This window comes from Nerophis ophidion, linkage group LG13 (assembly GCF_033978795.1).
Source record: "Nerophis ophidion isolate RoL-2023_Sa linkage group LG13, RoL_Noph_v1.0, whole genome shotgun sequence".
In the NCBI taxonomy this organism is placed as follows: domain Eukaryota; kingdom Metazoa; phylum Chordata; class Actinopteri; order Syngnathiformes; family Syngnathidae; genus Nerophis; species Nerophis ophidion.
Window position 1 is genome coordinate 37139906 of NC_084623.1, and position 15838 is coordinate 37155743.

At 39.3% G+C, this 15838-nt stretch overlaps 1 protein-coding gene across 4 annotated transcripts in view; it reads left to right on the top strand.

Moving 5' to 3' along the window:
- epha4l (eph receptor A4, like) overlaps positions 1–15838 on the top strand; it is a 166101-nt gene that overhangs the window by 67390 nt on the left and 82873 nt on the right. For all 4 annotated transcript variants that reach the window (XM_061918868.1, XM_061918869.1, XM_061918867.1 and 1 more), the window contains exons 6-11: positions 4117–4241; positions 4334–4493; positions 7078–7189; positions 10406–10464; positions 10919–11032; positions 12586–12771. In XM_061918868.1, the coding sequence (XP_061774852.1) occupies positions 4117–4241; positions 4334–4493; positions 7078–7189; positions 10406–10464; positions 10919–11032; positions 12586–12771 (756 nt within the window). The remainder of the gene's footprint in view (positions 1–4116; positions 4242–4333; positions 4494–7077; positions 7190–10405; positions 10465–10918; positions 11033–12585; positions 12772–15838) is intronic.

Here is a 15838-nt window from a genome sequence, read left to right on the forward strand (position 1 = left end):
CTTATTCCCGGGCGCGGTCACCGCTGCTGCTCACTGCTCCCCTCACCTCTGAGGGGTTGAACAAGGGGATGGGTCGAATGCAGAGGACAGATTTCACCACACCTAGTGTGTGTGACAATCATTGGTACTTTAACTTAACTTTAAATTATTTCATAACTGCTTCCTTAGCTTAGGTTTCTAATGTCCTCCTGCTCTTTCATGCTTGGTCTTTCTCCAATCTTTCAGTGATTTATACACGTCTAAGAAATTAGGATTATTTGCCACCGTGGAGACGAAGATTAGTAATTTGTAGGAGCGGCTCTCCACTGTGCATGGACATACTTTAGTTAGCTGCTCCATCTAGCGAGCCCCTCTGCCCACTGTGAGACTAAACATAAATAGGCTTTTAACGGCAGAGGTGGGTAGCGGCATTTTCTGTGTTACATTTACTTAAGTAATTTTTTGATAAATTGTACATGTCCAACTAGTTTGAATGCAAAATAACTTTTACTTGGGTATTTTTGTGAAAAACAACTTTTACTTACCGTATTTTCGGGACTATAGAACACACATATAAGCCGCACCGACTACAGTTTAGGAGAAAAAAAATATGTTTCCATATGCTAGCTGCACTAATCTATAGGCCGCAGATATACATGTTGTGAAAGTAGTTATTTACACAGAAAGGTTTAGTAAATGTTTATTTACATACCTTAATTGTTTCCAAACGGTGCCTGTAACACAGCAGTAAAACGGCTGATCCAATAAAATAGAAGCCATAATCATGGACCCACTCGCTGCGGAATTTAGATCTCCATTCAGCTAAACATACTTAATAACTCCACGGTGACGTTTTGGTGAATTTACTGAAGAATTTTTGAAAGGTAAACAATACAAAAACGATGACATTTGTAAGTTATTAATACTAACACGGACACTTGTAAACGTGTTAACATGTTAGCTCATGCTAATGACTCTAGCTTGATAATATTCCGATAGCACGTACAAATATGCATTAAAACCTATGATCAAAAATGTGATGGCTTAGAAAGAATGAATTGTTCTAGCTTTATTGTAAAACATACAAATGTTGCTTGGAGTGATGAAGGAATAATCCGTATGCGTAGAAACGCTATGGACAACTATAGGGTGAAGAACATGTGTACTTCCGGTTCAAGGCACTAAACAGAAGGAAATACCGTAGACGTTCAACCCGCTGCACCTGCAGTAAGCGAACTTGTCCAAAAGAGTGCACCATAGCACAAACAATAACACACCTGTTCAGTGTCTGTGTTTTATGACAACAATTTGTTAAATACGCAACCTTATGGCAGATATCGAAGAACAATCTATAAATTAGCCACAGTTTTATAAGATGCAGGGTTCAAAGTTCAGGAAAAAAGTAGTTGCAGTCCCAAAAATACTGTAGTTACTTTGAGTTTCTTCCCAATTGCTATATATATTTATATCATCTTTGTATGTATTTATTTATATTAATAGGAAAAGAGACACAGCTGTTACCATTGCATTCAAGGACTGCTAAACATAGTAGGACACAACGTCCATCAGAAATATTTAATAAACCAATATTTTAAACAATGAAAGATGAGCCATTAAAACTAGTAAAATACTTATCAGTGAAGCATAAGAAGCACAAAAGATTAATTGATTATCGAAAAGTGTGTATTTAATTTATATTGTAATGACTAGGTCAAAAGATTTTCATTCTTATTCACATTCCTTTCCAATATATATTATAATAACCGTTTCAATTTTGGTGACAATAATCGTAATATACATGTTTCATATTGTTATATTCCTAGTTTGTAGAAATGTTTAAATATACATGATGGGGTAGGTTGCCAATGTTTTTTATGTTTAGCTTCGCATAGATGTATGCTAACATTAGCCCTGTTATGACGTCATAATTGACTGTAGTAGTGTCAGGCTGTCTGACACACACACATCAATTACTGTTGTCGTGCAACTACCATTAAATACTAAATACTCCGAAATAATTCACAAGTTCCTCATCAGCTACTGTGTACTTTTGTAGTACATTTTACACTCAATACTTAACCTTACTCAATTAGGAAATTTGTATGATTACTTTTTACTCTTTCCTGAGTCATATTTCTTTGAAGTAACAGTATTCTTACTTGTGCACAATTGTTGGCTGTTCTACCCACCTCTGGTCAATGGCAAGATGGAGGATGGAATACAAAAAAAATATTTGACTAATTTTCATGGTTGTTTACGTCAATTAATCGCAGGAGCACTATATAAAATCCAAACTTATTGATGATTAATTATTATTAAAGGAGGTGCCAGGTCGTCCAAGCGCAGTCTGCCCAAAATGCTGCTTCTCTGTTCAGGACAGAAATGATTTTGAAATATTTAAAAGGTGTCCATTGATCAGCTTTCTTTTTATGCATTCCTGGGATTTTTCTTCATTAAGTCAAAAAACATAGCCTTGATTGATAACCCCTTTTCTGTCTTTGCTGTTTGTAACCTGGCTGTCTCGTGTTAGGGAAACCTCAGGAGGAACCAATCAAAGGTCCACTCATCTTCATCCTCACATTAGCTGAGGGAGAAATACAAATGCACCAAGAGAGGCAGAACACAATTAACTCTCCATATCTGTCATATCCATAGAAAAGATGGATGTGTGGATTACGAAGGTCTGTGACCTTTTGTGGGATTTTCTTTCGTAGCTGGAGTGTCCTGGCTCAATCCCACGGGGCCCTTCAAATTGTCTTTCTCAGACTGGGTAAGATTGATCGAGAGCTACAAACGGCTGCCGCCTAATTGTTTAACAGAGATGCAACACATTAGGCCAATGGGATGACACAACCTTGGGTTAATCATTTTACCAAGAGATGTCTGCAATGCCATACCTCTTCATCTCCATCTCAGCTCCCACGAGTCCCACTGAAAGTGCCACTCCTGCTGCTTTTTTACCCAACTGAAACCCAACCCTTGGCTGGTGCTTGGATTCCAGGCCCGTTTAAACTCAATCCTCGGCTAAAAGCAGGGTTTTGTTAGCGTAAGCTTAAATGCTTGGCTCCCTGGAGCCTCCGGTCAAAGTGATGAGAATGTATATAATGTCATAGATAATGCGATCATGATCGGTGCACGGTGAACCCCTCATTAATCACTCCAGTGTAATGTTTTAAAAGACAGATGGCCTGGAGTCAGGCAGGTTACAGTGTCACTGAGAAGTATAGATCAAAAAAGATTCCTTTTGAACATTTAGATTGAATCAAATGGTGCCTGACCAGAAGAAGGGGGAAGTTGTTTGGTTGGTTGACGTGTCAAGATGTGATTAATTTCCTACAGAAACGTTGCTAACTGCCTTGAATTAATAAATAATCTTTGGTCCTAATGTCCACCTATGTTTTTTCATGCCAGGGATAAGTCTTTATTTACAAGTCTTCTCTATGTTCATTGATTTTTCTCTTATTGGCTATGTATGACCCAATTTTAATGTTGGCAAGCTTCCGGAAGATAGAGGTTTGATTTGTGCAGTAGTGACAGAAGAGGTAGGACTTGGGAGTAAGCCATTATCTTTACTTTAACCTTCCTGTGTTAAAGGCGGCAGAACACAGATAGCTCTGGTGCCTGAATTATGGCCTCATTATCAGCTGCTGCAGAAATGGTTCATGATACGATCGCTCAGTGGAGCTTTAATGAAAACCAATTGATTGGCTCCGTGGAAGACAAAAAAGGCAACAGTCTTGTTATCATTTGTCTTGCTTTTTGCTGCGGATTTTGCAGCATCATATGGTATCCCAGGGTGACCTGAAGATATTTTTAAAAAGAAGGATGTCATTATTTTACTACCACTACGCAAGTGTCATATGAGGGAGAATTGAACAACTCTTATGGATTCCAACCATGAGTACTGTTGTGCAATCATTTTTGTCAATCCAGCTTTGTGGTCGCACAGCTTTTTAAATAGAAGCCAACACAAGTAAATGCCATGTGATGTGGCCCACTGTACGATTTTTTCAGAGGGATGAAAGAGCCGGGGATTTAGGAAGGCAACAGAAAACAGACTTATCGTCTCCAACGATGAAAACACAATGAAATAATAGTCAAAAACAGCCGAATTTAATAGATTTTTCTTTTGTTTAGCCCCATCCCCAGTAACATCCGTCCAAGCCAAGAACATCACTAGACACACCATCTCGCTGGTCTGGCAGCCTCCAGAACGAGCCAATGGGGTGATACTTGAGTACGAAGTCAAGTATTATGAAAAGGTAAATGGCTGAAACATTGCCTGTTTTGTAAAGTACAATTTTTTTGTTGTTTCACCGGTCTTATTGGATCCCCCCCTACCGCCCCAATGCAGGACCAGAATGAAAAAAGCTACAGGATCATAAAAACCTCATCCAGGAACGCTGACATCAAGGGTCTCACTCCCTTAACTTCTTATGTGTTCCATGTGCGAGCACGTACAGCGGCCGGCTATGGGGAATGCAGCGGACCTTTTGAGTTCATGACTAACTCTGGTGAGTCGAGCCCTTTCGGGCCAGCAGTCCACAACTTTCTGAGCCGACAGACACGCTTGCATTACCAGAAACTTCTGGTGGGCGAGATGGCACAGACATTGCAGTGATTTAAGCTTTCTTATTTGTTAGTTATTGTGTATAAAACAAAGAAAAGCCTAACATAAAATATAAAGCACAAAATGAATGCAGACCTATTATCGCTACAGACCCGGGGTTTCATTTCTAGAGCCTATAACCTTGTTGTTTGATGTGTGAATGACATGCAATGTGTTTTTAGCATCCATTGTTCAGTACTTGCCAAACATCTGGTTTTAGATGGCAATAGCAACAACAAATGCAATTGCCATTGCAGAAAGTTGCGGTTTGGTCCTTTTCACTTTAATCCGAAATAGCGAAACACAATACTCATTAGCTTGGAGGCTGCAAAACCACATTTTAAGTGGCTGCATTCTTGATTGTTTTTTTTTTAACTTGTTTACTAATTATCCTGTACAGTCATACTTGTTTTAGCATCCCTAGTGAGAAAGCTTGTAAATGGTGCAATATATTTTTAAACGCAAAAATATATAAGAACAACATCAATGGCTAGCATATGTCAACAAAACACAAATAGATATCTTTATTCGTCAAAATTAGAAGTTAACATCGTGAAATCTTTGTTCGACTGAATAACATGGCTATTGTTCTACTGTTACAACTGTCTCACACAAATGCACATAACGTCATATAAGAAACACTAGAACCTTTACAAATTAAAATGGAAGAAGATAAACATATTTAAACACTCAAATAACAATAGCATTGCCTTTTAAAAGCCAGAAGACTATTTCATGTTTTTTCTGCCTAGGAAAGTAAATTATGTGTCTCTTGTATATTATTTATTTAAAAAATGAAAGGTTAACATTTTTAAATATTAAGTCCTTTTTAAGTACATTCAACAATAATGTGACAATAATGATATACTTAAACATTTTGGTCAGAATAACCTTGAAAAAACTCACTGCTGGTAGTGAACGCCAGAGCTTAACTTGGACCCTCAGAATAAATTAAGTGTTTATGTTTCAAATAAAATAATCACGCCTATTTCCACACTTGATATGTATTTACATAAAATTGTATATAGTTTTTACAAAATAATTTTTAAAACGTGTCTATTTTTTTATTTTATTTTATCATTGCTTCAGAAAGTTTTCTGCGGCCGGGTCTAAAGCCATGACATTTGCGCATGGAAGAACCTACTCCAGCAAAATTCTGCAGTATCATCATCTTTTATGAGTGATTTTTGTATCGCGGGGAGATTTGTCAAAATAGCTGTCGCGTTTGAAAGATAAATGATCCTACTACAACACCTGACTTTCAACTGGAAGAGTCACCATTATTCACATTGCAATGAGTCTCAGAGGGTGTGCCAGTAAGGGTTCAACCTTTATGAGTTTTTGAAGAATGATATTATTTTGACTGAATTGCTGCTGATCGCTGTGTTTTGAGACTTAAATGAGATCATAATAAGGCTCTAAAACTAAAAAAAACCCACAAACCAAAATAAGTGTTAAACACTTTGAAAAATACCAAATACAGGACTGTCTCAGAAAATTAGAATATTGTGATAAAGTCCTTTTTTTTCTGTAATGCAACTAAAAACATGAAAATGTCATACAGGGACGGCGTAGCGCAGTGGGAGAGTGGCCGTGCGCGACCCGAGGGTCCCTGGTTCAAATCCCACCTATTACCAACCTCGTCACGTCCGTTGTGTCCTGAGCAAGACACTTCACCCTTGCTCCTGATGGGTGCTGGTTGGCGCCTTGCATGGCAGCTCCCTCCATCAGTGTGTGAATGTGTGTGTGAATGGGTAAATGTGGAAGTAGTGTCAAAGCGCTTTGAGTACCTTGAAGGTAGAAAAGCGCTATACAAGTACAACCCATTTATCATTTATACATTCTGGATTCATTACACATCATCTGAAATATTGCAAGTCTTTTATTATTTTAATATTGCTGATTATAGCATACAGCTTTTTTACTCGGTCTGAGGAAATATTATAATTTTTTGAGATAGCATTTTTGAGTTTTCTTAAGCTGTATGCCATAATCAGCAATATTAAAATAATAAAAGGCTTGCAATATTTCAGTTGATGAGTAATGAATCCAGAATGTATGACATTTTCATGTTTAGAAAATGAAGGACTTTATCAGAATATTCTAATTTTCTGAGACGGTCCCGTATTGTTAAGGTTTGAGGCAGCACAGAATAGGCTGAAAGCTAACAGCACAAGGAAAACAGGAAACACTGAAAGCCATACTATGATGTGCACGGTTAGAGAACTGATAGAGGGACCAGGTGTCCCTTTTGTGATGCAGATCCGAACAGCAGTGCATGATAATAACATGGTCAAGCACACATCCCAATGGGCTGTCATTGTCTTTCAAAGAGGCACACAGCCGTAGACTTTATGGGGAATCGTAAAAAACAAAGGGATGTGTGTACTTTGGCGCACGCGTGAGTGTTTGTGAGAGGGTGCATGAGGTGTCAATTATTAAAACGCAGACTGTATTTCTCATTTTCACTCATCTTTTCACACTCACAGTGCCAGCTCCTATAATCGGCGATGGAACAAACTCTACTGTGCTGCTGGTGTCCGTGGTTGGCAGCGTGGTGCTCCTCCTCCTGCTCATCAGCGCTTTTGTCATCAGCCGAAGGTGGGCCTCATCCCTCGGTCCTCTTTGTTTCTGTCAGCCTGTGTCTCCTCCGTGATGAACGATGTCTTGCTTAGCACCGGGAGAGTAGCTGTCAGGAGATGGGTGTCAGTTGAAAACACACACGCACTCACACACACACACACACACACACACACACACACGCACACACACACACACGGAGCCAGACAAAAGTGCACCACAGTCACCTTGATGAGTGATGGCGCGCCACACCAGGGGTATGATTGACAGTTAGGACAGCTGAGATGCAATCAGCAACCCCTCGCTCCCTGCCCTCTGGATCCAATCCTTTTTTGCTTCTTTTTTCCTGTTTATTCCATAGCAACTACAATCTGCACTTCTGGTTCATGTCTCCTGCAGTGCCTTGCTTACCACCGCAAAGAGAAAGAGACAGTAGGAAGTCGTTTAGGAAAGGAGTGAGCAAGCGAGAAATGAAAAGTGGGAGATGAAAATGAGACCGAGGGGCATCAGGTGGATTTACAGAGACCCAATCTCAGGGTGTTAACCAGGGACCAGCTCCGTCACACAGATGGGATTACATGCAGATGGGGTTGTCTCATCTCCCAGTGTTAACTGCAACACATAAATGTATGTGTGTGTTTGCTGGCACATGAACTTTGATAGTTTGTGTGTACTTTACTTTCTGTGGCATTTGTTAATTGCGCTGTGTGTGCGTGGCTGTTAAAGGGAGACTAAATCATTGTTTGCATGTGTCCATTGTGTTGTGGAGGATGGATAGTGAATGAGGGTGACTGTGTGTGTCCTGGTTTTCCATGTGATTGCTCCTCTTCAGAGCCAAGCAGGTGGTTGTCTTTGCCTTCTTTATATGCATGTGATGACCAGTGTCATTGTGCTGCAGCAACCATGCGGTGACTGCGGGGAGGGACTGTAATCACATAGCCGTTAACCCTCATTACACAACTGCAGAAGAGAACAATAGGTCCCACACGTGGTCATTTCCACCGTCGACATAGCACATCCATATAAGCACAGGTGTCAACTTGCCTGGGGGATCCTGAAGGATTTGAACGCATCCTTCTATGAGATTGATTCATAGCTTTTACAGCCATCTTGGTCCTCTACTCCAAACCTCTGCTATGTCCCTCGAAGGGAAAAGCAATTGTACTGACAATGTGCTATTGCAGTGATCTGCAATTTTACGATTGAAAGAGCCATTTTGCCCCCTCATACACCAAATAAAAAATTCTCTGGAGCAGCAAAACAAAGGGGATCTGTCCACGTAAAAGTAATCTGTAATCTAGTCATATTGTTTGCTCACCACAAGGGTCAAACACTCTAGAAACCGGCATCACTCTCACCCCCTCCCTTCTCCTTGCACTCATCCAATAATCAGTCAGAACTAACATTAACCCTGTACGCATTCATGGCCTCACAGGAAGTCAGTAATAAAAAAGTCCTACTTTTGATCGTGTTTGGTCCGTGTAATCTTGCACTCTCATGCTATTCTTGATTACCTCTCGAGGAACTTTGAAGGAAAGTTTATCCATTTCACAATTCAAATGGTTTATACAGCTGAAAACAATGCATGCTTAGGGCTTTTTTCTTCAGGAATGGCTAAATGGCACCTAGTAACCTTTGAGAACAGACCCTGGCTCGACCACCACGCGTAGTCAAAGAACTGGTCGTGACGTCATTTTGAATACAAGCATTGAGAATTAGAACAACTATAGGAAAACTATTTTTCTAAATTGCACATGCACGGTGTCTCTTTTTAGGATCATTTTCAGAGGAAGATGAAGACAAAGAAGGGTGTCAGTGTCGTCAAAACAATTTTGTTGCGGTCAAGAGTTTGCTTGTATTTTTTTTAAATGTCCAAGGACATGGAAAGTGACATATTTTATTGCCTTCTTTATCGAGCAGACAAACGGGTCCATGTACGTTTCTCTTCTTCTTCTATTGTTGTTCTGCGTCACTCACAGACAAGCATATGGAAAAGAGAGACTGCACATGTGCAATGACCCATCTGCCCCAAAATTGAACGTGGAATAGAGAAAAGAGTTTTCCATTTGTTTTTTTAATACCCATTTACGATGTTCAAACACATTAATAAGATTCCGATATCAGATAATGGATAACGATCTGTTTTCCGTTTTTTGTTTTTTTTAATTGTTAAATCAAAAAACGGGGAAAATAGTTTTTTATGTTAAATAATTTTTTATTCCAAACAAAAAATTAATGGCCGCGACGTACACGAACCATTGTTGGTCTGAACCCCAGGATGCAAAGACACGGTTGGCATTGAAAGCATCATGATTGGCAACCAGGAACTGTTGTGTCCTGATTGCCAATCAGGGACAGGTAAGGGAGCCAGCGATCACACAGAAGTTGTGGCAAAAAGGATATAAATGTAGGTATATAAGTGTAAGTGCTGGACAGGAACTAAAAAAGAAACGAATACTAATTGAAAGCAAACAGGACAAGTCCAAACATGCACCACCAGACTGTTACACAATTTTTAATATCAAGCCATCAACCAAACTAAATAATACACTGAAACTGACAATCTTTGTAATACATGTGACTATCTTTTAATACATTTGACTATCATCTTAATACATGTTACTGTAATTTTAATATAGAAATTGCTTATTTTATGATCACTGCATATGTCTTAGGTGTTAAGTACTTGCCATGCTTGTGTGGTGTGTATTTATATTTATATATGAAGTTTTTTTTCTTTCTTGGTGTATGTTGGTTTTTGTGTGCGTGCTTCAAGTGGGTTTCACTTTGTCCTTTAAACTGAATCTCGTTGTATGTTATTTACAATGCCAATACATTTAATCTATCGATCTACAATAAAACAGATCAGTTTCACCTCTAAGAAACATTAATATAGTAGCCGTGATGTTTTTTTTAATGGAAAATATTACTATTGTTTGGGGTAGAGCTAATGTGATCATGATGTTTTTTAAAACTCTGTGCAGTAATGTGTGGAATTTAATAATACACCCCAAACAACTTAAAAGTACATTTTGAAAATTGATGTGACAAAGGTGTAATAATTTAATGATAAACAGCAATTTAGTATTTTTTTATCAATTTGCATGAGTCGCAAATGCTTTTTTTTTTTTTTTTAAATCCTGACACATGTACACTGACATTTGAGAGAAGTTCAAATTTGCATTTGTTACTGAATGGCTCCAGCTGACTGTCTTGGTGTTTTTTCCTCCCCCATAGACGGAGTAAGTACAGCAAGGCCAAGCAGGAGTCAGATGAAGAAAAGCATTTACATCAAGGTAACTCAAAGCATATACACATTCACACACTGATTATAAAACATTAATGCTGCCAGGTGTGTTTATATGCATGCACTCTACCGTAAGTGAAGCCCATGAAAAAATACACGAACACATACCTTTTTTACGTTAATATACTCACATCTGACTTTGCCCCAAACACCTAATTATATGTCATCCCCATTTGTATTTGTATCCCATAAACATTTCAATGTAATAAGCTTTATCCTTATTATCGTCAGCAATAGTGACAAGAAACGCAATAGTGTGAATCAAAGTATGATGGGAAGAAAAGATTGGGGAGGAGGTGAAGTGTTTTGCAGTACAGCCTGCAGCATCATGAAAATAAAGAACAGATGCAGAGTTCCTGCCAGACTGAATTAATGTTAATTTTTCCCCTTTCCCTTTTTTTTCTTTGTTTCCTTCCTTTACCTTCAAATGTTTTTTTCTTCAGGAGTGAGGACATATGTGGACCCCTTTACCTACGAGGACCCAAACCAAGCTGTCCGCGAGTTTGCTAAAGAGATCGATGCATCCTGTATCAAGATCGAGAAAGTTATTGGCGTTGGTAAGGAGACTTTTTTTTTTACTGCAGTGGTACGTTTTCTGTAAACTGTTCGTAAAGGTCAAACAAGACCAAATCGTACTAAAACTGAAGCCATTTTCCCATTGGAAAATTATACAATTAATCTGTTCCAGATACTTTAAAATATTATCAAAAATGGTTTTATGCACAGTAATTATATTTGAAAACATTTGAAATACATTACTTTTGCTTTTATTGAACATTCTTGGTGGTACTGAATTCTTTACTTTTATATATGCAGGCCGAATTTTGTTGTTACTAGCGGGTAAAGATCCACGCAAATTCAAACAGTATCTTTTGTTGCTTGTGACGACACGACCGGTTGCAGACTGTGCACCAGCTCAAACACCTTTTCCATGCCAACAAAGCAAGCATGCACTCAAAAATAAGGCTCCTATTTTCAAAATGTGCCAGCTCAATGTTAATTTACATCGGATATGCCATATACATGCTACCGATTAGCATCAACAATTTTACATGATGATTTTAATACCTCTAAAAACTACAACTAAGATGCACATTACAATCAAACAGCTGGTATGTAACCAGTTCACTACTTACAGGTTAACATTTTGTAGGGCTCAACAAAAGACAAGACTGGAACATTTAAGCTAATAGCAAAGACAACTTCCTGAATATAGCAACTAACCTTAGACAAAATAAAATCCATGCATGCTTGCAAATTAATGTAGACATGTAAAAAAACAAGATATAAAAACTTGCTGTACAGTTATCATTATCAACTGTAAAATTATGAATAAAAAACAACATTTTATTGTTAAGCAACACACACAAAATAACCGAAATGTGATACTGTGTATTGGTAAAAATGTGAAAGGCACTCTTCCTTCTAGTAGGCGATGAAGGCAAGGTGCAGAGAGGGAGGACAGGAGAAAATAGGTTGTTCAGAGTTATTTTTTTAATTCAATAGTATTTTTAATCTTTTTTATTAGAGTGCTGTCACTCGCAACTCTCTTTGGCCCCATTGTGGCTGACTTTGCAGTCGTTTTCAATAAAACAGCAGATACTGTGTCACAAACACGTGGGACTGTTTGCGCCGTCAAGCAGACTAGTTTCTTGCGTACAATCTTTGGACGTACGAGAAGCAAAAAAAGGCAACATTTCGGACCAAAGTTTTCCTCCAAAATCGACTCATACGAAAAGTGAGGCATACAAAAATCGAGGTACATGGTATTTATTTTTATAAGGAATTTGAAATATTTTTTGCAGTGTTATTAGAAAAAAAATTAATATAATCCTGGTGGATTTCATGCAAACATTGCCCTTCTGGGTGAAAACATTTAATCAGCCTTTGTGGACTAATTAAATTGTTCCTACTATTCTTGTAGCCTTAGAGGGGTCAGCCAATGACAAAATAATAAAGGGAAAGAATCAATATCCATTTCCTCTTGCAATAGTGGGTGTGAGGAGGGGACAACAAGGGATTAGAGACCCTGATCAATGTTCAAAGCGGACCTCTTCCAATGTACACGAGCACTCAGGGGGCAGTTTTTAAATCCAATTGTTTGTTTTAGGGGAGTTTGGTGAGGTCTGCAGCGGACGTTTAAAGATGCCGGGGAAAAGAGAGATCTGCGTAGCCATAAAAACGCTAAAAGCCGGATACACCGACCAGCAGAGGAGGGACTTCCTAGCTGAGGCCAGCATCATGGGCCAGTTTGACCACCCCAACATCATCCACCTTGAGGGTGTGGTCACTAAATGTAAGTCTGTTTCTCTTCACTTGCAATGTCAGCACTCAGAATGGAAGTAGAGTGGTACCTCAATCTCACTATTTTTTCAACTTTTAGATACAACATGTTGTTTTGAAAAAATTACAAGGGCATATTTTATAAACATCTACAGTAGTTTACGGATTATGTTATAATATTGTTCAGCATTTACTGTCTCCTACAGGCTGTTTCTTCATTATGTAACAATACGATAGGACATTGTTGTTTATGTTGCAAACAAACGTATTTGAGGGACGAACCGTAGAGGTCAGAGTTGACAACAAGCGATATGTACGTCTGTGTACCAATGGTAATGCTTGACCGTCCAGTTTATTAAGTCAGGACCAGACAGAAAAAACGGAAACACGTCAAACACAGCACCTGCAGCTTGTCAATATTTTCATGGATAAAAACGTCTGGACATTTTTGGCATGCATGTAATGCAGACTGAAGTAGTGACAGTGCTGACTCGTTTTGAGGCTGCTAATGGTAAAACATGTTTTTAATTGTTTGTATGTCTGATTCGGTCGTCTGCTTCTTCTCCACTGCACTAACTTTCTGAGTTCCGGTGCAGGATAGTGTTGACCTCTGAACGGCACTCAAAAGCGCACATCAACTTTCTAATCAAAACTTGCATTTGTTTCCTGTGTAAACGAAACAGGGACAACATAATGAAACAAAATAGTAACTCTACATTGCTCGGACGGCACAACTCCGTAACAAATACTACTTTAACTGGTTGCCGAATGGGCTCGTACACAAATTATACTTGTAAATTAAAGTGGACCAATGATGAATGTCGTCTTTTCTGATTTATAAATGTGGTTAGAAAGTTGGATACTCGTGTTAAACAATGTGAAGCGTCAATTCATAAACTTCATGCCTTTGGGCGTGAGCTTGCATGCAATTTTGGTTGCTTCTATTCTCAGAGTTTTGAGTCTGTATACGTCACAGAAAGGTGGAAGTACTTATTTAGACATTAAGTAAACCTCTCAGCCAGAGGAAAGAAGCTCCTCTACCTCTGCTTCAGGCTAGGGGAAAACACAAAAAAGGTAGGATAAAGTATGAACTGCTGGATCGACGAGTGTGCAAGTGTGCTGAATATATATATTGTTTATGAAGTTTATTTTCAGGGTAAAAAAATAGCGGTGAAGCCTTCAAGATTTTTTGCACTATAAGTCGCAGTTTTTTTCATAGTTTGGCCAGGGGTGCGACATATACTCCGGAGGTACTTTTGTCTGAAATTATTAACACATTACTGTAAAATATCAAATAATATTATTCATCTCATTCGCGGAAGAGACGAAGAAAATGTCAGCAATCGTCACAGACACGTCCGCCAATCAGAATTCGGCGAGGGAGGGTCATGGCAGAAGTGCATTGTGGGTCATGGAATGCTGACTGCTATATGCTTCTGTCGTAGCTGTCAAAATGGATCATTTCATCGTTTGCGGTAACTTATAAAAACTAAGAAGGGCTGAAACAAAATGGCACCAAAAGGAAAATCATGTACTGCAGATTACAAGCTGGATGTAGTGAAATATGCAGCAGAAAACGATAAGAGGAAGCGGTGCATACCTTTGGAGTTGGCAGAGTTGTTTAGAAGCGACATCGAGGAAGAAGATTTCATCGGATTTATCGGAGTGACAGATTGTTTGGTAAACGTATAGCATGTTCTATATGTTATAGTTATTTGAATGACTCTTACCATAATATGTTATGTTAACATACCAGGCACCTTCTCAGTTGGTTATTTATGCCTCAAATAACGTACACTTATTCAGCCTGTTGTTCACTATTCTTTATTTATTTTAAATTGCCTTTCAAATGTCTATTCTTGGTGTTGGATTTTAGCAAATACATTTCCCCCAAAAATGTGACTTATACTCCAGTGCGACTTATATATGTTTTTTTCCTTCTTTATTATGCATTTTCGGCCGGTGCGATTTATACTCCGGAGCGATTTATAATCCGAAAAATACGGTATATTTAAACAGTGTACATTTTCAAAAGACACATTTGAATATTTTTGGAGAGAGTAGAGCCTTGTTTCATTCGCAATCAGGGAACACCTCCAGAATCGAACACCGTGCAGACACTTAGAAAACGAGTTACAAAAGTGACTATGGAGCAAATTTTACACCAAAACATATCCAATACATATTATTGAGACCACAAGGAAATGTTTTAAATATAGATTAAAATCATCACTATCTGGTGTTGGGGAGGAGACCCTGCCCCAAGTGGAGGAGTTCAAGTACCTAGGAGTCTTGTTCACGAGTGGGGGAAGAGTGGATCGTGAGATCGACAGGCGGATCGGTGCGGCGTCTTCAGTAATGCGGACGTTGTACCGATCCATTGTGGTGGCGAAGGAGCTGAGCCGAAAGGCAAAGCTCTCAATTTACCGGTCGATCTACGTTCCATCCTCACCTATGGTCATGAGCTTTGGGTCATGACCGAAAGGATAAGATCACGGGTACAAACGACCGAAATTAGTTTCCTCCGCCGTGTGGCGGGGCTCTCCCTTAGAGATAGGGCGAGAAGCTCTGCCATCCGGGAGGAATTCAAAGTAAAGCCGCTGCTCCTCCACATCGAGAGGAGTCAGATGAGGTGGTTCGGGCATCTGGTCAGGATGCCACCCGAACGCCTTCCAAGGGAGGTGTTTAGGGCACGTCCAACCGGTAGGAGGCCACGGGGAAGACCAATGGACACGTTGGGAAGACTATGTCTCCCGGCTGGCCTGGGAACGCCTCGGGATCCCCCGGGAAGAGTTGGACGAAGTGGCTGGGGAGAGGGGAGTCTAGGCTTCCCTGCTTAGGCTGCTGCCCCCGCGACCAGACCTCAGATAAGCGGAAGAGGATGGATGGATGGATGGATGGATGGATAAAATCATCACGGGTCCCATTTAAATCTTTGCAAAAAGCAAAGACACATCTTGTATCTGAAGTAGCTGGGAAATTGAGGTACCACTGTAAAATGTTGTTGAAGTAATCTTCATTTTCTTACTCAAATACTCACACACACTAATCGTCAACACACACGTTGGCATTAATACACA